The 21,104-nt window shown below is 46.3% G+C and overlaps 1 protein-coding gene across 1 annotated transcript in view; it reads left to right on the top strand.

Annotated features, from left to right (window-relative positions):
• Positions 1–10,613: 10,613 nt before the first annotated feature.
• The window catches only part of TRAIP (TRAF interacting protein), a gene marked incomplete in the record, with an annotated part of 27,514 nt that continues 17,023 nt past the window's right edge, over positions 10,614–21,104 (top strand). Inside the window, 8 exon segments of the mRNA XM_073591678.1 lie at positions 10,614–10,781; positions 13,636–13,693; positions 15,214–15,297; positions 17,871–17,910; positions 18,614–18,741; positions 18,825–18,919; positions 19,321–19,434; positions 20,395–20,482. Of these exon segments, the coding sequence (XP_073447779.1) occupies positions 10,684–10,781; positions 13,636–13,693; positions 15,214–15,297; positions 17,871–17,910; positions 18,614–18,741; positions 18,825–18,919; positions 19,321–19,434; positions 20,395–20,482 (705 nt within the window).

Genomic DNA, 21,104 nt, shown 5'->3' with positions numbered 1-21,104 from the left:
CTTCAATGCAAAAACGCCCCCTATTGACTTCAATACAAAATTGCATCCCATTGACTTTAATGCAAAATCGCGTCCATTGACTAAATTTGCGACCCATTGACTTTAGTACAAAAACGCCGCTATTGACTTCAATGCAAAATCGCATCCCATCGACTTCAATGCAAAATCGTGTCCTACTGACGTCAATGCAAAAAAACACCTACTATTGACTTCAATGCAAAAATGCCCCCCTGTTGAATTCAATGCAAAAACACCTCCTATTGACTTCAATGCAAAAACGCCCCCTATTGAATTCAATGCAAAACGCGGTCCCATTGACTTCAATGCAAAAAACACCTCCTATTGACTTCAATGCAAACATGCCAACTATTGACTTCAATGCAAAATCAGGTCCCATTGACTTCAATTCAAAAAATGCCCCCTAGTGACTTCAATGCAAAATCACATTCCATTAACTGCACAATGCAAAATCGCGTCCCATTGACTTCAATGCAAAAATGCCAGCCACAATAATTTAATTTAATTTAAAAAAAAAACAGTCCCATTTTGGTTTCAGTTCAGAATTTTTATTTTGGGTCCTTTTTTTTTAATGCGGTTTGCGTTTTTTTAATGCGTTTCGGTGTGCTCCGATATGTTTTTGATGAGTTTTACTGCGTTCCAGTACAGTTCTGTACAGGAATAATGCAGCCTGTTCTACTTTTTTTTCTGGAAATGCGAGTACTGGTGTGAACTACGCCATTGAAAACCATTTATCCTTTATCCCAGAGCTACTTTCTGAGTTATGCCGTGCGGCACTCTGGATAACGGTTCTAGTCATTTGGCTCTGTAAAGTTTTCACATTCTGTCAATAAAAACCTAAAAGAAAACCATATAACCTACTTTCTATGCGTTTTGGATGCAGATAAAAAAAAAAACACTCGAACACATGTGGTGTGAACTGGCCCTAACAAAACTACAACAAAGTATCCGTATCATCAGCTCATCCCCCACAGTTGTAACCTTTTTGTACCACTTTCCCCAACCTATAAGGCCCCGATCACAGCGGAGCGATGCTGGCGCGCCGCTTTTCTTGTGCGTTTTTTTGTGGAATGTTTTCATATTGGCGCCGCGGGGCATTTAATTGTTTCGCTGAAATTTCAGGAGTTTTGTTGCATGACAATCGCGGCAAAACGGCAACGCGTTTGGTTACCATTAAGGAATAATGTCACATGTTTTGCTGCGATTCTGGAATTCAAATACGCTCAGGTGTGAATGGAATCTAGTGCCCTAGATTGGAACTAGGAACTGCAGGGGGCCCAGCTTAGGGTGACCACGTGTCCCGGATTGCCCCGGGACAGTCCCGCATTGCCTGGGACAGTCCCGGATTGCCCTGGGACAGTCCCGCATTGCCCAGGACAGTCCCGCATTGCCTGGGACACTCCCCCATTGCCCGGGACAGTCCCAGATTGCCATGGGACACTCCCGCATTGCCTGGGACAGTCCCGCATTGCCTGGGACACTCCCGCATTGCCCGGGACAGTCCCAGATTGCCCTGGGACAGTCCCGCATTGCCCAGGACAGTCCCGCATTGCCTGGGACACTCCCGCATTGCCCGGGACAGTCCCAGATTGCCATGGGACACTCCCGCATTGCCTGGGACAGTCCCGGATTTTGCGGGTCTGTCCCAGGCACCTTCATTCCAGGACAATACGATGTCCTCGAATGAAACGGACACAGCCCCCCCCCCACGACCAATCTGATGACCACAAATAAGGCCGCCACATTGTCACTTTACTCACTGACAGGACTTGTCCTGGCTGGGAATGTCTGGAGAGGCACAATCTTTGCCCCCCCCCCGCTTGTGATTGGAGAAATCGCAAATCCTGCCTCTTGTGTCCAATCACTGTAGAGCCAAGCGTTGGAACAATGTAAAGAATTAGTTAGAGTTAGAGCACAAGCTGATTTTTGAGAAGGGGGGGGGGGGGTTGAAAATGTGCTCACCTTAGCTCAGCACTCTACCACCACCCCCCCCCCCCCCCCCGTTTAATAATTGTTCATTCTTTGCATAGAATGGTTGTATTGGGTCTAATTGGAATAATCTAATTGGTGACATGTTCCTATCAGTGAGATGTTAGCAGAGGACTGTCTATATCAGCCCGATGATCAGCGACAATCCTTCCCTCTACAGACAGCCACCTATCTGGTATTAGATAATTCCTGATATCCCGGGACGGCCTTGTAGGCCAATCAGTGACTACAGACGCTCAGATCTCCGTGTATTCCCGGACAAGGGCTTTGTTGTCATTTGTTGGCTCAGCATGACATTCACTTTGAGGATCGGTTATACATTAAATGACAACATGAAATGATCCACAATCCCCCCCATTCTATGACACTATAATACAATATTTACTATATAATACCATTTTATAGTATATTGTACTATAAATAGATATTTTTACACTGTAAAATATTTTATATCATATTTATTAAGTAACATGTAATGCTATAATAATTACAATCCATGTCTTCATTTTTTTTCTTTATTTGTCTCTTTTATATCAGCTTAAAATAACCAATTGCTCTGTAGTATCATTTCTTCCTGTAAAGTGATGGCGCTGTGAAATGGACTTGGAGACACAGAGGCACACATAAGTGCACTTGGAGACATGGGGACACGGGGATGCACAGGGGTGCACTTGGAGACATGGGGATGCACAGGGGTGCACTTGGAGACATGGGGATGCACAGGGGTGCACTTGGAGACATGGGGACACGGGGATGCACAGGGGTGGACTTGGGGACACGGGGATGCACAGGGGTGCACTTGGAGACAAGGGGACATGGGGATGCACAGGGGTGCACTTGGAGACAAGGGGACACGGGGATGCACAGGGGTGCACTTGGAGACATGGGGACACGGGGATGCACAGGGGTGGACTTGAGGACACGGGGATGCACAGGGGTGCACTTGGAGACATGGGGATGCACAGGGGTGCACTTGGAGACATGGGGACATGGGGATGCACAGGGGTGCACTTGGAGACATGGGGACACGGGGATGCACAGGGGTGGACTTGGGGACACAGGGATGCATGAGGTGCACTTGGCGACTCAGGGAGGCACGGGGTGCACTTGGGGACAAAGGTATGCACAGGGGTGCACTTTGAGACAAGAGGACACGGGGATGCATGGGGATGCACTTGGAGACAAGGGGACACGGGTGTGCATGGGGGTGCACTTGGAGACAAGAGGACACGGGGATGCATGGGGGTGCACTTGGAGACAAGGGGACATGGGGATGCACAGGGGTGGACTTGGGGACACGGGGATGCATGGGGGTGCACTTGGAGACAAGGGGACATGGGGATGCACAGGGGTGGACTTGGGGACACGGGGATGCACAGGGGTGCACTTGGAGACAAGGGGACACAGGGATGCAAAGGGGTGCACTTGGGGACACGGGGATGCACAGGGGTGCACTTGGGGACAAAGGGGTGAACTTAGAGACAAAGGGACACAGGGATGCATGAGGTGCACTTGGCGACTCAGGGAGGCACGGGGTGCACTTGGGGACAAAGGTATGCACAGGGGTGCACTTTGAGACAAGAGGACACGGGGATGCATGGGGGTGCACTTTGAGACAAGAGGACACAGGGATGCATGGGGATGCACTTGGAGACAAGAGGACACGGGGATGCATGGGGGTGCACTTGGAGACAAGGGGACACGGGGATGCACGGGGTGCATCCCCGTGTCCCCAAGTGGAAAGTGCACCCCTGTGCATCCCCGTGTCCCCAAGTGGAAAGTGCACCCCTGTGCATCCCCGTGTCCCCATGTCTCCAAGTGCACTCATGTGTGCCCCTGTGTCTCCAAGTCCATTTCACAGCGCCATCACTTTACAGGAAGCAGTGATACTACAGAGCAATTGGTTATATTAAGCTGATATAAAGGGGCAAATAAAGAAAACATTTAAGACTGGGCCATTCTAACACACGAATATGCTTTGATCCACCATTCCATTGTAGCTCTGGCTGGATGTTTCGGGTCGTTGTCCTGCTGGAAGGTGAACCTCCCCCCAGTCTCAAGTCTTTTGCAGACTCTAACAGGTTTTCTTCTAAGATTGTCCTGTATTTGTCTCCATCCATCTTCTCATCAACTCTGACCAGCTTCCCTGTCCCTGCTGAAGAAAAGCATCCCCACCACATGATGCTGCCACCACCATGTTTCACGGTGGGGATGGTGTGTTCAGGGTGATGTGCGGTGTTAGTTTTCCACCACACATAGCGTTTTGCTTTTAGGCCAAAAAGTTCAATGTTGGTCTCATCTGACCAGATCACCTTCTTCCACATGTTTGCTGTGTCCTCCACATGGCTTCTCACAAACTACAAACAGGACTTCTTATGACTTTCTTTCACCAATGTCTTTCTTCTTGTCACTCTTCCATAAAGGGCAGATTTGTGGAGAACACGACTAATAGTTGTCCTGTGGACAGATTCTCCCACCTGAGCTGTGGATCTCTGCAGCTCCTCCAGAGTTACCATGGACCTCTTGGCTCTTCTCTGATGAATGCTCTCCTTGCCCAGCCGGTCAGTTTAGGTGGACTGCCATGTCTATGATTTAGTGGCACAGGGCACATTTGTTTTCGTAGTATACACTATAGCAGGGATATGTAATTAGCGGACCTCCAGCTGTTGCAGAACTACAATTCCCATGAGGCATAGCAAGACTCTGACAGTCACAAACATGACACCCAGAGGCAGAGGCATGATGGGACTTGTAGTTTTGCAACAGCTGGAGGTCCGCTAATGGCATATCTCTGCACTATAGGATTATAAGACCTGGGACACCTTTGGGTGCCCCAAGGATTGTGGTAATGCAGCGCGCTGCGGCAAACAGTGGGTGTGGCCAAACTGCTCTTGCTGACATCATGCCCCCCCCCCAGGGATGCCAAACCTGCCCCCCAGACAGCGGCCCGCAGCTCCCGAATGGCAACAGATTTTTGTGTGACTTATCTCAGTTACTTGGGGAGCCACAGTCCGTTCTAAATGTGTCCGGGTTCAAGGCAGACTGAAACCCGGACACAAGATTCCAAACCCCGAACTGTCCGGGTGAATCCTGGACAGGTGGCAACCCTAGTGGCATGCCAGCTGACCTAACTGATAGCTACGAAGTCAGGGTGGTGGTTGCTTTGGGTAAGTGCTTTGCCTTGGCCATTCATGTCATGTTCTCACCCCTGGTGGGCGGCAGATAGACAGGGAAGTGGTCGGGTTCCCCTTGTAGAAAGTCGTGTGTGATCAGGCCAGGATCACAGTAAAAAAGTTCCAGGCTAAAGTTTAGATTTTTTTTTTTTATTATTTTATTACAGGTATGTATAGTTATATTTTTATTTTTTACAGTTACAGTATTTTTATTTTTATTTATTACAGGTATTTATAGTTATATTTTTATGTATTACAGTTATTTATATTTTTATTTATTACAGTTATTTATATTTTTGTTTATTACAGTTATTTATATTTTTATTTATTACAGGTATTTATAGTTATATTTATTACAGGTATTTATAGTTATATTTTTATGTATTACAGTTATTTATATTTTTATTTATTACAGGTATTTATAGTGCGCCGACAATGTACGCAGATTGGTTTGATCTGCCGGACACATTTCAGTCCCATCATTCCGGATTGCTGGCAGATGGCGGGTAATAAGCAGCAGACCGCGGTGCGCAGTACAGTCAGCGGTACGGGGGTGCGTGTCTCCTGTAATAGGTGACAGATCGCTGCATGTTTTACTATCAGTGATAAATGATTGCATCATGCAGACAGTGAGGGATGGTTCTTATTACATAAAAGGCCCATCACTTTCCTTCCACAAAGCCGCCCAACAGATCCAACTCATTAGCCACTTAACAAGGAGACCCCAGCGAGCCCAGCGAGCAGATACTGGAAGATGAAAGCCAAAACCCCCGGCAGCCCCTTGCTCTGACCTCCAGGGGGGGGGGGGGTTGAATTAGGTCCAGATTCGCCCCCCTGAGGGCAAGAACATTATGTCAAGCCTGGCATGGCCTGCCAAGACACACACAGCGAGGGGCACACTGACATCTTGTGGCAAGTAACTGGTACTGCAAGCAGAATTGTAAGCTGGAATGACCAACCTGCTTCTTATAAATGAGTTCTTATATTTACAATGACTAACTTACATTTTATAAAACAAAAAGGTAATCGAATATAAGATGCTCATGGAACTTACCAGAACTACATATTACACCTAACATCTTCACATGATTCTCAGCAGTGATGGGATTTGGGTAAAGGTGTGACCAGTAGGGGATGCTCTTCCCATACATGTAGTGGACTTCTTATTCTGGCTGAGGAGTGATGCCAGTGCCTTTATGAAGATATAAAATGGAAAATAAGGTTCAGGGAATGTAACGATACAGAAAGCTGTCAGATATACAACAAGAGATGATCAGAGACTGCGGACATAATACAGGAGATGGTCAGAGACTGCAGACATACTACAGGAGATGATCAGAGACTGCAGACATCCTACAGGAGATGGTCAGAGACTGCAGACATACTACAGGAGATGGTCAGAGACTGCGGACATAATACAGAAGATGGTCAGAGACTGCGGACATAATACAGAAGATGGTCAGAGACTGCGGACACACTACAGGAGATGATCAGAGACTGCAGACATAGTACAGGAGATGGTCAGAGAATGCAGACATAGTACAGGAGATGGTCAGAGAATGAAGAAAAGACTACATGTTGGGGTTTGTTATTGCGGTCTCTGACACCAATGTTGGGGAAATGCACATGCGTTGTAGCGTGCAGGAACACACCCTAGTCCATTCCATTAGAAATTTGGTAACATGTCCATTTTTTGCATATCTATTCATCCAGCGAAACTGCATTACATTTGTTCTGTGTAGGGAGAATGGGGCAAAATCGAATGCTCCGAGGCTGTTTTCTCTTCTGGGCGAATGTTCTTCAAGTCTCATGGGCTGTAGTAATAGTAGAGTCATTCATAATGAACATAGAGCAAATCAGGAAAATACCAAATTATGGCCACTAGATCATAGGGAATAAATACATCCTGAATCTGATCATACACTATATAGATCTATCCACTATGTACATTGAATGGGTGGTTTAGAGTTCTCCTTCTATTACAAAACTTTGGTAAATTTTAAAAAAAGATTGTACAATAGAATTGCGTTCTGTATGGCCACCGTTAGTAAAAAGAGCTACAATGTAACAATCCTAGGGAACGCTGACGGGATTAACAATTTAAATGTAACTAAAAAGCATTTTCTTTTCATTTTGGATAGATTAGGAGAGGGTTATAGCCCCTGGCAGATTTTTTTTTTGCCCTCTGTGTCCCTATCGGAAGATTTCCCCTTTATTTCTGTCCTGGTAACAACCCAATATTTGTGATTTTCGTTTACTTTAACTTTTAGTGATAAAGGTAAACAGAACAAATAGCGAGGGGGAATCTCCCTAACGGGGACAGCAATAAAAACCTGACAGGGGGTCTCCACTTTATCCAAATCTAAAAAAAAAAAAAAAAAAAAAAAAAAAAGTTTTCCCTCTAGTTATATTTGTTTAACCACTTGCTGACCATGCTACAGGAGAAAGATGTCCACAGCGCGGTCGTCCAGTTCTGGGGGGGCAGCAATAGAACCCAACCCCCTGCGCACCTCCTGCCGCACACATCAGGCGCGCTCTGTAGCTGCTGTGTCCTTTGTTGATCACAAATCATGGTAAAGGGCCAATCACAGCAGCCCTTTACCATGTGATCAGCACAGCTAATCAAACTTGATCAGACTTGCTGGTTCTTGGCAGTCCTTTCCTCATAGGCTGGGTCTGTGTGAGGAAAGGAGAGGCCATAACCGACAAGCCTGTCAGCACATTTTTTACACTGATCATCAGTGCAGCCTATCAGTGCCCATCAGTACCTCCTCACCAGTGCCCATCAGTACCTCCTCATCAGTGCCCATCAGTACCTCCTCATCAGTGCCCATCAGTACCTCCTCATCAGTGCCCATTAGTGCAGCCCCATTAGTGCCTCCTCATCAATGCCCATCAGCACAGCCCCATCAGTGCCTCCTTGACAGTGCCCATCAGTGCAGCCCCATCAGCGCCTCCTAATCAGTGCCCATTAGTGCCTCCTCATCAGTGCCCATCAGTGCAGCCCCATTAATGCCTCCTCATCAATGCCCATCAGTGAAGCCCTATCAGTGCCCCCTCATCAGTGCCCATCAGCGCAGCCCCATCAGTGCCTCCTTATCAGCGCAGCCCCATCAGTGCCTCCTCGACAGTGCCCATCAGTGAAGCCCCATCAGTGCCTCCTCATCAGTGCCCATCAGCGCAGCCCCATCAGTGCCTCCTCGACAGTGCCCATCAGTGCAGCCCCATCAGCGCCTCCCAATCAGTGCCCATTAGTGCCTCCTCATCAGTGCCCATCAGAGCAGCCCCATCAGTACCTCCTCATCAGTGCCCATCAGTGCAGCCCCATCAGTGCAGCCCCATCAGTGCCTTTCTCATCAGTGCCTCCTCATCAGTGCCCATCAGTACCTTCTCATCAGTGCCCATCAGTGCAGCTCCATCAGTGCCTTCTCATCAGTGCCTCCTAATCAGTGCCCATTAGTGCCTCCTCATCAGTGCCCATCAGAGCAGCCCCATCAGTACCTCCTTGACAGTGCCTATCAGTGCAGCCCCATCCGTGCCTCCTCATCGGTGCCCATCAGTGCAGCCCCATCAGTGCCTCCTCATCAGTGCAGCCCCATCAGTGCCTTCTCATCAGTGCTTCCTCATCAGTGTCCATCAGTGCAGCCCCATCAGCGCCTCCTAATCAGTGCCCATTAGTGCCTCCTCATCAGTGCCCATCAGTGCAGCCCCATTAATGCCTCCTCATCAATGCCCATCAGTGAAGCCCTATCAGTGCCTCCTCATCAGTGCAGCCCCATCACTGCCTCCTCATCAGTGCCCATCAGCGCAGCCCCATCAGTGCCTCCTTATCAGCGCAGCCCCATCAGTGCCTCCTCGACAGTGCCCATCAGTGTAGCCCCATCAGTGCCTCCTCGACAGTGCCCATCAGTGCAGCCCCATCAGTGCCTTTCTCATCAGTGCCTCCTCATCAGTGCCCATCAGTACCTTCTTATCAGTGCAGCTCCATCAGTGCCTTCTCATCAGTGCCTCCTAATCAGTGCCCATTAGTGCCTCCTCATTAGTGCCCATCAGAGCAGCCCCATCAGTACCTCGTTGACAGTGCCCATCAGTACAGCCCCATCCGTGCCTCCTCATCGGTGCCCATCAGTGCAGCCCCATCAGTGCCTTTCTCATCAGTGCTTCCTCATCAGTGCCCATCAGTGCAGCTCCATCAGTGCCTCCTCATCAGTGCCTCCTAATCAGTGCCCATTAGTGCCTCCTCATCAGTGCCCATGAGAGCAGCCCCATCAGTGCCTTCTCATCAGTGCCCATCAGTTTTTTTTTTCAAAATTTTAGTTTTTTTAATTTATTTAGCAAAAAATATTTCACCCAGCGGTGATTAAATACCACCAAAAGAAAACTCTATTTGTGTGAAAAAAATGATAAAAATCTCATATGAGTACAGTGTAGCATGACCGCGCCATTGTCATTCAAAATGTGGCAGCGCTGAAAGCTGAAAATTGGCCTTGGCAGGAAGGGGGTGAAAGTGCCCGGCATTGAGGGGTTCAATGTAACCATTTATAATTGGGGATCCCCTCCAATGTTCTCCTGAATTGTTACATTGTATCTCTTCTCACTGAGATGTATTCAATACCTGTGATCCTCAGCACCATCTAGTGGCCATAATGCAGTATTTCCCCCATTCACTCTACATTCATTATCAAAGAGTCTTTACTGCTGTCCATAAAATTTGAAGAACATTCGACCAGCAGACTAAATAGCTACAGAACGTTCGATTCTTCCCCATTCTCAGTACAGCCGGTGAGTTCATATAGAACAGATGTACAGTACATGCAGCATCACTGGATGAATAGCTATGAGAATATAGACACCCCCCCCCCCCCCCCCAGAGCCCCTGACTATTCACCGACATCGATCATCAGTCCCCTCTGCCCTCAGCTTGCCGGCACATAGGGGGGATCATGTTAAGGGAACCCAAACCTCACATCATTCAATGAGGGTTGTATTATTTCTTGGTGATCTCCCCTCACTTCCTGTTCTGTGCGACAATCATGAAATAGACAGGAAGTGAGGAGAAATCTCCCCAGTGGGGACACAGCAAGGGGGTTCAGATCTTCTTCTGGGCGGAGTTGGGTGTTACAGAGCCATTTTATATACAACTATATAGATCAGAACAAAATGAGGGACACATGAGGAGGAAAGAGGGACATTGCTCCAAATCAGGGATAGTTGGGGGTTGTGCATCTCTTATACAACACATCTAGATGTCCCGGGGTGATCGGCACTCGGGGTGATCGGTATTCGATTGGTGGGTCTGTCTCCCATTCAATCAGTCGGGATCAGTCGATGGGCGGAGCTAATAACTTCCTATAGGCGGATTCTCCTGTCAATCTCCCGTCTTACCACCCCCTCCCGCCTAGCCAATGAGTGAACACGCTTCCAGCCGGGGAGGGACGTAGTGACGCAGCGGCGTGCTGTGTCCGGAGAGGATCGCGGGAAACACGAATCGATCGTCGGTGAGATGCCGATCCGGGCTCTGTGTACGATCTGCTCCGACTTCTTCGATCATCAGAGGGACGTGTCCGCCATCAACTGCGGGCACACCTTCCACCAACACTGGTACACACCCCTCCCCCACCACCATATATACACTCTATATGCCACCATTATCTGTACTATAACACCCCCCCCACTGTATGTGTGTGTGTGTATATATATATACTGTATACTCCTCCATTGTATGTAATATATCATTGCTCCACCTGTATATACACCACTTGCCAACCAGCCCGTGTAACCTTACTGTGCCAGTGCGGGCGGCTGCATATGTGTGTGTATATATATATATATATATAGTGTTTTCTTTAATTTGCGTTTTGTATATATATATATATATATATATATATATATATATATATATATATATCCTTTTCATGACTAAGCCTGTTTCTGACATTTTGTGTTTACAAGTTAAAATCTGTATTTTTTTGCTAGAAAATTACTTAGAGCCCCCCAAACATATATCATTTTTTTTTAGCAGAGACCCTAGAGAATAAAATGACGATTGTTGCAATGTTTTATATCACGCGGTATTTGTGTGACGGTGTTTTAAACGCAACTTTTTGGGTGAAAGGGACACTGTTATTTTTATCACTTCCATACCGGGGCCTATTCTAACAATTTTCTCCTTCTTGTAAAAATCATCTTTTTTTTTTTTTGCTAGAAAATTACTCAGAACCCCCAAACATATATTATTATATTTTTTTTTTTTTTTTTTTTTTTTAGCAGACACCCAAGGGAATAAAATGGCAGTCATTGCAACTTTTTATCTCACACGGTATTTGCGCAATAATTTTCCAAATGCCTTTTTTTTTTTTTTTGTTTTGGGAAAAAAAAAAACGGGTTCATGAATTAAAAAAATAACAAAACGGTAAAGTTAGCCCAATTTTTTTTTTTTTTGTATAGTGTGAAAGATGACGTTACGCCGAGTAAATAGATACCTAACATGTCACGCTTGACAATTGCACACAATCATGGAACCGCACCAAACTTCGTTACTTAAAAATCTCCATAGGCGACGCTTTAAAATTTTTTTTTACAGGTTACCAGTTTGGAGTTACAGAGGAGGTCTAGTGCTAGAGCGGCCTTTACAGATGTGGGCAGGACTTGCGTGTGCGTTCGCTTCTGAGCACAAGCTACCGAGGCATTTTACGGTTTTTTTTTTTTTTTTTTTTTTTTTTTTTTTTTTCTTTACATTTTTTTTTTTTTTTTTTGATCACTTTATTCCTATTACAAGGAATGTAAACATCCCTTGTCATAGGAATGGTGTGTGTGACAGGTCCTCTTTATGGAGAGATGCGGGGTCTATAAGACCCCACCCACATCTCTCCTCCAGGCTGGAAAACAAGAGATTGAGGGAAAAAAAAAAAATCACCGATCTTCATGCTGACAGCTGCGATCACGGCTTAGTTTATTTCCGGGTACCAGGGCCTCCAACGGTCATAGAGATGACTGGTTGACCATCTGGTCACCAGAAATCTCTATCGTCCTCATCCGGCGCCGGCCGATTCTTTCTCCGGGCCCCCGATGGCACGGGAGAGCCCGGAGAAGCACCGGATGGCGGCGGGAGGGGGGGGGTGGGGCGTCCCCTCCCGTCAACTATAAGAAAGATCATGCTGCGGAACTGCCGCTATAATTGTTCTTATCGTGCACAGAATCGCCGGCTGCAAAGAATATCTGAACAATGCCTGTAGCTGCTCCCATCATTCAGATATCACCCCACAAAGTAGAGGACGTCATTTTACTATGGCCGGGTATTGAAGTGGTTATAAAAAAAAAAAAAAAAAACAAACAGTAAAGTTAGCCCAATTTTTGTTTTTTTGTATAATGTTAAAGATGATGTTACGCCGAGTAAATAGATACCAAACATGTCACGCTGTAGAATTGCGCGCACTCGTGGAATGCTGACAAACTATGGTACATAAAAATCTTTATAGGCAACGCTTTATTTATTTTTTTTACAGTTACCAGGTTAGAGTTACAGAGGCGGTCTAGGGCTAGAATTATCGCTCTCGCTCTGCCGATCGCGGCGATACCTCACATGTGTGATTTGAACACCGTTTACATATGCGGGCGCGACTTCCGTATGCTGTTTCTTTGCTGCGCGAGCTCGCGGGGACGGGGGCGCATTAAAAAAAAAAATATTTTTTTTTCCTTATTTATTTAATTTTATTTTTATATCATTAAATTTTGTTTTTAAAAAAGAAAATAATAATGTGATCACTTTTATTGCTGTCACAAGAAATGTAAACATCCCATGTGACAGTAATAGGTGGTGACAGGTACTCTTTATGGAGGGATCGGGGGGGGGGTCTAAAAGACCTTCAATTCCTCCTTTGCACTTTAAAGTATTCAGATCGCCGAAAACAGCGATTCTGAATACTGTATATATATATTTTTTTAATCCGTCGCCATTGGCAACCGAGTAAACAGGAAGTTTCGTCACTTCCGTGTTTACATCCAGGAGACTGGAGCGAAGCCGTTTCCGGCTTCCTTCCAAAATTAGTATTTCTCCACCCACATATATATACATCGCTATATACCCTTCTACTGCCGGGCACACCCCCACCAACACTGCTAGATTATGTACTACTCCACCATTATATGTACTACTATACCAATCCTCCACCCATATATACAATACAGAACCCCCGCCAGATCCAATGATGGGGGAGGGGGTGGATCATCTCCCCTCTTGTCTCTCCACCATGAATGGATGCTTCTGTCTGGCACTGGTGGTGATGATTGGGGGGGGGGGAATCCCCCTGTTGGGGTCACAGACAGAAGTAAAACCTGACAAAGTTGATGTCCCTGTACCCCCCCCCCCCCTCCCTTAAATTGCACAGTGCCGGGTTGGATGATCTGTGAATGTGTTGTGTACTGACCCCCCCTCTCCCTCTTCTCTCCTCCTCAGCCTCCAGCAATGGTTCAGCACCGCCCCAAGCCGGACTTGTCCGCAGTGCCGCATCCAGGTAATTATAATTGGGGGGAGGGTCACTGACCTATTCCTTACCTGTCTTTGGGGTGGTCCTACATTGGAGCTCCGCCTAGTGCCACCCGTGTGTGGCGGATGTCAATGACACTCCTAACACCCTGACCCCGTGAACTCTATGGAAGCCCCTGAGGGGCCCCAGGATCAAACAGATGGGCCCCTGAACTTCGCGTTCCATGTGTGTGACACCCGGAGTCAGCTGATCAATGCCCTTCCTAAATCTGCCCCCTTAAATGGAATCTGTCATTAAGGGACGCGCCTGTCTGAGAAGCATCACACCGAAGCTGCCATTCCTGGGGCTTTATATTACTGATCATGTCACTCAAATTCTTCCCTTTTTTTTTTTTTTTTTTTTTTTTTTTTTTGTAATTTTTATTTATTTATTTTTTTGTGTGCAATCCATAGAAGTAATACGACCAGGCCTTACTTTATTTATAACCCCCAAATTATATATAAATTGACATGGGAATTTATTGATGGGCAACTCCTATCCTCATATTGATTAGTGGTTCCAAATTAATAGCTACTACAGTAGGGAACAGACACAAGAGATCAGCATCTTTCCAAATAACTGTTCTGCTTTATTATGACGCAATTAAAGGTTTTTTATACACATCATTACGTAGGTATCACATTAATATTACAATTGTATGTTTATGGTAACATAGGGGCGTAACATAGGCAGGCTAATTCTAATCAGAACTCGAAAGAATTCAAATATGTAATGAAAAACATTATTGGTGCCGTGTGCAATACATACAAAATAGAATACAATTATATACAGAACTTACAAATTTCTTATATATATATATTTTAGAGCTGGGTGATTTTCTCAAAAAAAAAATCTGCGTTTTTTTTTTTTTTTTCACGATTCGAATTGAGGTGTTTTTTGGACAGCGCGCCGGTCATGAGGAGCTGCGGGCAGGAGTTTTTAGGCGAGGCCGCGGCTTTGGCCTAGTCCGTGGTACCGGCCTCGCGGACTAGGCCGAAGCTGCGGCCTCGCCTAAAAACTCCTGCCCGCAGCTCCTCAGGACCATCGCGGTGTCAGCGCCGGTCCTGGCAAAAAAAAAAAAAGAAATCGATTTGCTGAAATTTTGAATCGATTTGACCTCTCAACTCGATTAGAGATATATAATTTTTTTTTTTTTCTTGTATATATTATAGAAAATGGCCGAGAGTCACCCACAGATCCCTTCCTGTCCTGTGACAGATGACATGACACGGCTGAACCGTATGAACTAATTCTGCAGACAAAGCTCACATCCCATCACACCTCATATTGGGTTAAATTTATTACCATCACAAATGCTATTCACTGAGCAAGGTAAATGTTTAGTGAATAAGGTGACAAATTCACATGCAAGGGAAATGCAAAGACAGGATTTGTGCTGGCACACGATTGGCTACATGTTGGCTTCACCCTTTTATTCATGAACATTCACTTTGCTCGGTGAACGGCCTCCACTTCAGGAAATGACCCGCATTTTGTCTCGTTTTTAGGTGAGCAACCGGCAGATCATCCACAAACTTTTCTTTGATGTCGGCCTGGAGGATGACTCGTCTCTCGATGCCGAATCTCTGAAGGTAATTGTAGATTTCTGGTACTCGGGGGGGACGGGGGGCGGATGATGTACATCAACTTCAGGAGATGGTCAGTGCTGATCACAACAACCAATCGGAGTACTCGCGTGCGCAAGGGAAAGCCGCCCTTCCTAAGCCCGCAGAAATGCAATGACAAAACTTTATTATTAAACACAAGAAGTTCTTTTATCATTGATGATGGCAACCAATCAGCAGGGCTGGCACTAGCATAAGGGAAGGTTCTGACAAATCTGAATTCTCAGCCACTTGCTGGGGGTTTGGATTTTTAACCCCTTCCTGCTGCCTGTACACACCAGTGTTTTGTGCTTGGAGCATGCTGCACAGTGTTCTCCCAACACAGGGACCCGGCCTGTCACCATCCTAATGATTGGGACCCGGGACTCCTGGTTCCCAATCACCTGATCGCTGTGATAGCCACTGTGCAGCCCTCCCATATGTTTTTTTTTTGCTTCTGAGTGTAGAGAAAGATGCATTGTATACATACAAAATACATTATAAGATATACATTGTATCCATACAGGATACATTCTAGAATACGCTGTATACAGTGCATTCACAACGCTTCACTTTTTCCACATTTTATGTTATAGCCTTATTCCAAAATGGATTAAATTCATTATTTTCCTCAAAATTCTACAAACAATCCCCCATAATTACACCGTCAAAGAAGTTTGTTTTTAATCTTTGCAGATGTATTAAAAATAAAGAAAAAGGAAAAAATCCCATGTACATAAGTATCACAGCCTTTGCCATGACACTCATAATTGAGCTCAGGTGCCTCCTGCTTCCACTGATCATCCTTGAGATATTTCTACAACTTGATTTGAGTCCACCTGTGGTAAATTCAGTTGATTGGACATGATTTGGAAAGGCACACACCTGTCTATATAAAGGTCCCACAGTTAGTGTGTGTCAGAGCACAAACCAAGCCATGAAGTCCAAGGAATTTTCTGTAGACCTCTGAGACAGGATTGTATGGAGGCACAGATCGGGGGAAGGGTACAGAAAAATGTCTGCAGCCTTGAAGGTCCCAATGAGCACAGTGGCCTCCATTATCTATAAATGGAAGAAGTTTGGAACCACCAGGACTCTTCCTAGAGCGGGCCGCCCGGGCAAACTGAGCGATCGAGGGAGAAGGTCAGGGAGCTGACCTGATGGTCACCCTGACAGAGCTCCAGCATTTCTCTGTGGAGAGAGGAGAACCTTCCAGAAGAACAACCATCTCTGCAGCACTCCACCAATCAGGCCTGTATTATAGAGTGGCAGATGGAAGCCACTCCTCAGTAAAAGGCACATGACAGCCCACCTGGGGTTTGCCAAAAGGCACCTGAAGGACTCCTAGACCATGAGAAACAAAATTCTCTGGTCGGATGAAATAAAGATTGAACTCTTTGGTCTGAATGGCAAGCGTCACGTCTGGAGGAAACCAGGCATCGCTCATCACCTGGCCAATACCATCCCTACAGTGAAGCATGATGGTGGCAGCAGACTAGTCAGGATTGAGGGAAAGATGAATGCAGCAATATACAGAGACATCCTTGATGAAAACCTGCTCCAGAGCACACTGGACCTCAGACTGGGATGAAGGTTCATCTTCCTACAGGCCAACGACCCTAAACACACAGCCAAGTTAACAAAGGAGTGGCTACGGGACAACTCTATGAATGTCCTTGAGTGGCCCAGACTTGAACCCAATTGAACATCTCTGGAGAGATCTGAAAATGGCTGTGCACCGAAGATCCCAATCCAACCTGTTGGAGCTTGAGAGGTCCTGCAAAGAAGAATGGGAGAAACTGCCCAAAAATAGGTGTGCCAAGCTTGTAGCATCATACTCAAAAAGACTTGAGGCTGTAACTGGTGGCAAAGGAGCTTCACCAAAGTACAGTAATACCTCAAATACTCATTTTCCGAGTATCTACGAGCATCTGAGTGTCTCTGGCGCCCCCCCCCGCACCTCTGGCCACATGCGGTACTGCATACACCAGCTCTGGAACGCATTATCTGAGTTTCCATTGATTCCTATGGATGAAACTCGCTTTGATATCTGAGTGCTTTGGATTACAAGCATTCACAATCCAAGGTATTACTGTATTGAGCAAAGGCTGTGATACTTCTGTACATGGGAGGAGGCTGTGATACTTCTGTACATGGGAGGAGGCTGTGATACTTCTGTACATGGGAGGAGGCTGTGATACTTATGTACATGGGAGGAGGCTGTGATACTTATGTACATGGGAGGAGGCTGTGATACTTATGCACATGGTATTTTTTTTTTTTTTTTCAAACAAACTTCTTTCACATTGTCATAATGGGGGATTGTTTGCAGAATTTTGAGGAAAATTAATGTAATCCATTTTGGAATAAGGCCGTAACAAGTGAAAAAAATTTGAAGCGCTGTGAATACTTTCTGCTGGATGCACTATACAAAAATCTTTGCACGGGATCTGCCAATCGGAGTACAGTTATTTTTCTTGTGTGGGAAGCTGAAAGTACCTAGCTGTGTCTTGACATTATTATGTACTGTTCCTCTAAATTTGTCTTGTTTATTATTGCAGAATGAAGTTGATCGAATAAAAGCCAGCCTTCACATCAAAGGTGGGTGCATCAAACTGCTAACTCCACCCGAAACTGACGTTCAGTTTGACTATCGCAAACATTACAGGACAAAGTGATTGTGTCACCACCCCTTTTTTAAAATTTTAGATTTAGTCTAACTGGGCTTGATTTACAAAGTTAATACACCGGCATGGGGGATCCTTATTTATAGCTACAGTTATGATACTTTAAGTGATGTGGTTTAAAAAAAAAATGATATTCTAGTATGTGTTCTTCTTGCCCAAAAAAGTCCCTTTTGTTGCTCTCGGCCTCCTTCAAATTTTTTATTTTTTTTTTCCCTGTGATCCAACTTTCTGTAAGCATATGTAAGGACTTAGCCACCCTTTCCTGCAAACTTGCAGGGAATCTCACCATTGTGGGAGGGGCAGAGACACACAATACTGCAGGAAATCTCACCATTGTGGGAGGGGCAGAGACACAAACTACTGCAGGGAAATCTCACCATTGTGGGAGGGGCAGAGACACAAACTACTGCAGGAAATCTCACCATTGTGGGAGGGGTAGAGACACAAACTACTGCAGGAAATCTCACCATTGTGGGAGGGGTAGAGACACAAACTCTACTGCAGGGAAATCTCCCCATTGTGAGAGGTGCAGAGACACAAACTACAGTTTTTTTTTTTTTTTTTTTTTTGTTTTGTTTTGTTTTGTTTTTTTTTAACATAATTGAATTGCTCATCAGAGAGGGAGAAGCGGGAATGTCAGGACTTGGTGGACTCCCTGCGGCAGGTTCTGGATGAGAGGAACTGCACCGTAGAATGCCTGGAGAGGAAGATTGGAGACTATGAGATGCTTTGCACATCACTGAAGGTACGGAGGACATTGCACAGCGCGCAGCCTTATTTATCACCTTCTGTATTACGTTCTCATTTCTTTGTTCTTTTCTGTCTTAGAAACAAATGAAATTCTTCGATGTGCAGCAAGCGGAGGCCAAAGCTGCCAAGGAGGAGGCCCGCAAACTGCGCACTAAGCTGCGCTCTTTAGAAAGGTTAGGTGAAGTAATTTGGGGGGGTCATCAGGGTTGATAGTGGTTGGGTAGCGTGTCAGGGGATCAGGGACGATATGGGTGGAGCGTCGGGGGGGACGATATGGATGGAGAGTCGGGGGGGGGGGGGGATATGAGTGGAGCGTGGGGGGGGGAACACGATATGGGTGGAGCGTCGGGGGGGGGGGGGACAATATGGGTGGAGCGTCGGGGGGGGGACAATATGGGTGGAGCGTCGGGGGGGGTGGGGGGACACAATATGGGTGGAGCGTCGGGGGGGACGATATGGGTGGAGCGTCGGGGGGGGGGGTGACAATATGGTTGGAGCGTCGGAGGTTCGGGGGGGACGATATCGGTTATCAGAGCTGTAACTTTTTTTTTTTTTTTTCCTTCCTGTTTTTCAGTATTGAGCTTCTGCTGCAATCCCGGCGGCAGGAGGTGGAGGAAATGGTCAGGGATATGGGGTCCGGACAGTCTGCGGTGGAGCAGTTGGCCATTTACTGCGTGTCTCTGAAGAAGTAAGCTGCACCTATTACTATGTGGAGAGGGATTCCACCGTCCTTTATTGTGATGGCAGCAAGTCCAACAATGGCACGCCTCACTTCCTGGCTGGAGGACGTCCATTGTCATCTAGTGCTTTCTTCTCTCAAGCCTGACTGTCCCTGCCCCCGTCCCTTTCTTTAATTGGATTACAGTTCTTTCAGTCATGGGGCGCTCGGCATCCCGTGTGAGTGTGACCTAGGGGGCGGTCTGCAGGCCCATACTGGTCTCCAGGGGAGGAAGATAGGGGTGCAGTTTTAGCAGACCTTTAAACATGTACTGCATTGTCCGCCTTAACCCTTCATTCGCATTATAATCGCTTTCATCAATCACAATAGTCATCAAGCTGCTCTTAGGCATTGGGGGGGTCATTCACAATAGATGCGATTTACCGCTCATTGCTGTAATGCAGTTTTCAATGTCTCTGTTCACTGGAAAGGCAGAGAGAACACTGCAGGCCGACAATGAGGGTCCCATGCAGTATGTGTGCAGTTCAGACCCCAGAAAGCAGAATGGAGTCCCCTGTGCTGCAATTTGGTTAGAGTTCTATAAATAGTAAAGTTTTGTAACTCCAAATATTTCAGAGTCTGAGATTCTTTGTGTGATGTGATTGTTCATATTCCTTCTCCACCGCCAGTGCCGGTCCTATTAATGTAATGGAGTGAGCGGGATGCAGTGTTTGCCGGGGGGGGGGGGGGAGGGCTCCACTTTATAAACAGTTTATATTCTCTTCTGCTGGCTGACCCCGGATAAAACGTTCGTGTCTGGCACTTGTAGGGTCACTGGGGTCACCAGAGACTCGTTTTAGGTAAATAATTTATATTGGAGCACTCTGCTGAGCGGAAACAAGGTGCGCAGGACGCAAAGCAGATAAGGATATAATGAGGATTTCCGCCATTAACCTCTTTCTCCCCTCCTCATCCTCCTCCTCCTCCCAGGGAGTATGAAAACCTGAAAGAAGCTCGGAAAGTATCGTCCGAAATGACGGAGAAGCTGAAAAAGGAATTGTTTGCTGCAAACCACAAGGTTCGTCTTCTAAATGATTATTCTTTTTAGCAGTGAAGCCACTTCTCTGTTATGCCGCCTACACACGAGCGGATTTCTCGTCGGAAAAAGATACGACGGCTTTTCCGACGGGATGCCGCTCGAGTTTGCCTTGCATACACACGGTCACGCAAAAGTTCGCTGAAATTACGACCGCCAAGAACGCGGTGACGTACAACACTACGACGAGCCGAGAAAATGAAGTTCAATGCTTCCGAGCATGTATAGGGATTTTGCGCGTCGGAATTGCTACAGACGATCGCATTTTCGGACAGGAACTTTTCCCGACCGAAAAATTGAGAACTTGCTCTCAATCTTTTTCTGGCTGGAATTCGGCCAGCAAAAGTCCGATGGAGCATACACACGGTCGCATTTTCCAACGAAAAAACCTCTCATTGGTCTTTTGCTGGCCGAAATGCCGATCGTGTGTACGCGGCATTAGACTGATCCCGTGAGTGTTCTGTACACGAGCGATTCTCACCTTGGTAAGACCGAGGCCCAGCAAATTCTTCCAGAACCTTCCATGCGGAATCCATGTTGACAAAAAGAAAAAAAAATAAGTACAAAAATAATTTATATGGTAGATATAGACAGCGCGAGCGCT

The sequence above is a fragment of the Aquarana catesbeiana genome, linkage group LG07, assembly GCF_042186555.1.
Source record: "Aquarana catesbeiana isolate 2022-GZ linkage group LG07, ASM4218655v1, whole genome shotgun sequence".
Taxonomy (NCBI): domain Eukaryota; kingdom Metazoa; phylum Chordata; class Amphibia; order Anura; family Ranidae; genus Aquarana; species Aquarana catesbeiana.
Note: the sequence above shows the minus strand (reverse complement) of the source record. Positions and strands in the feature narration are given on the sequence as shown.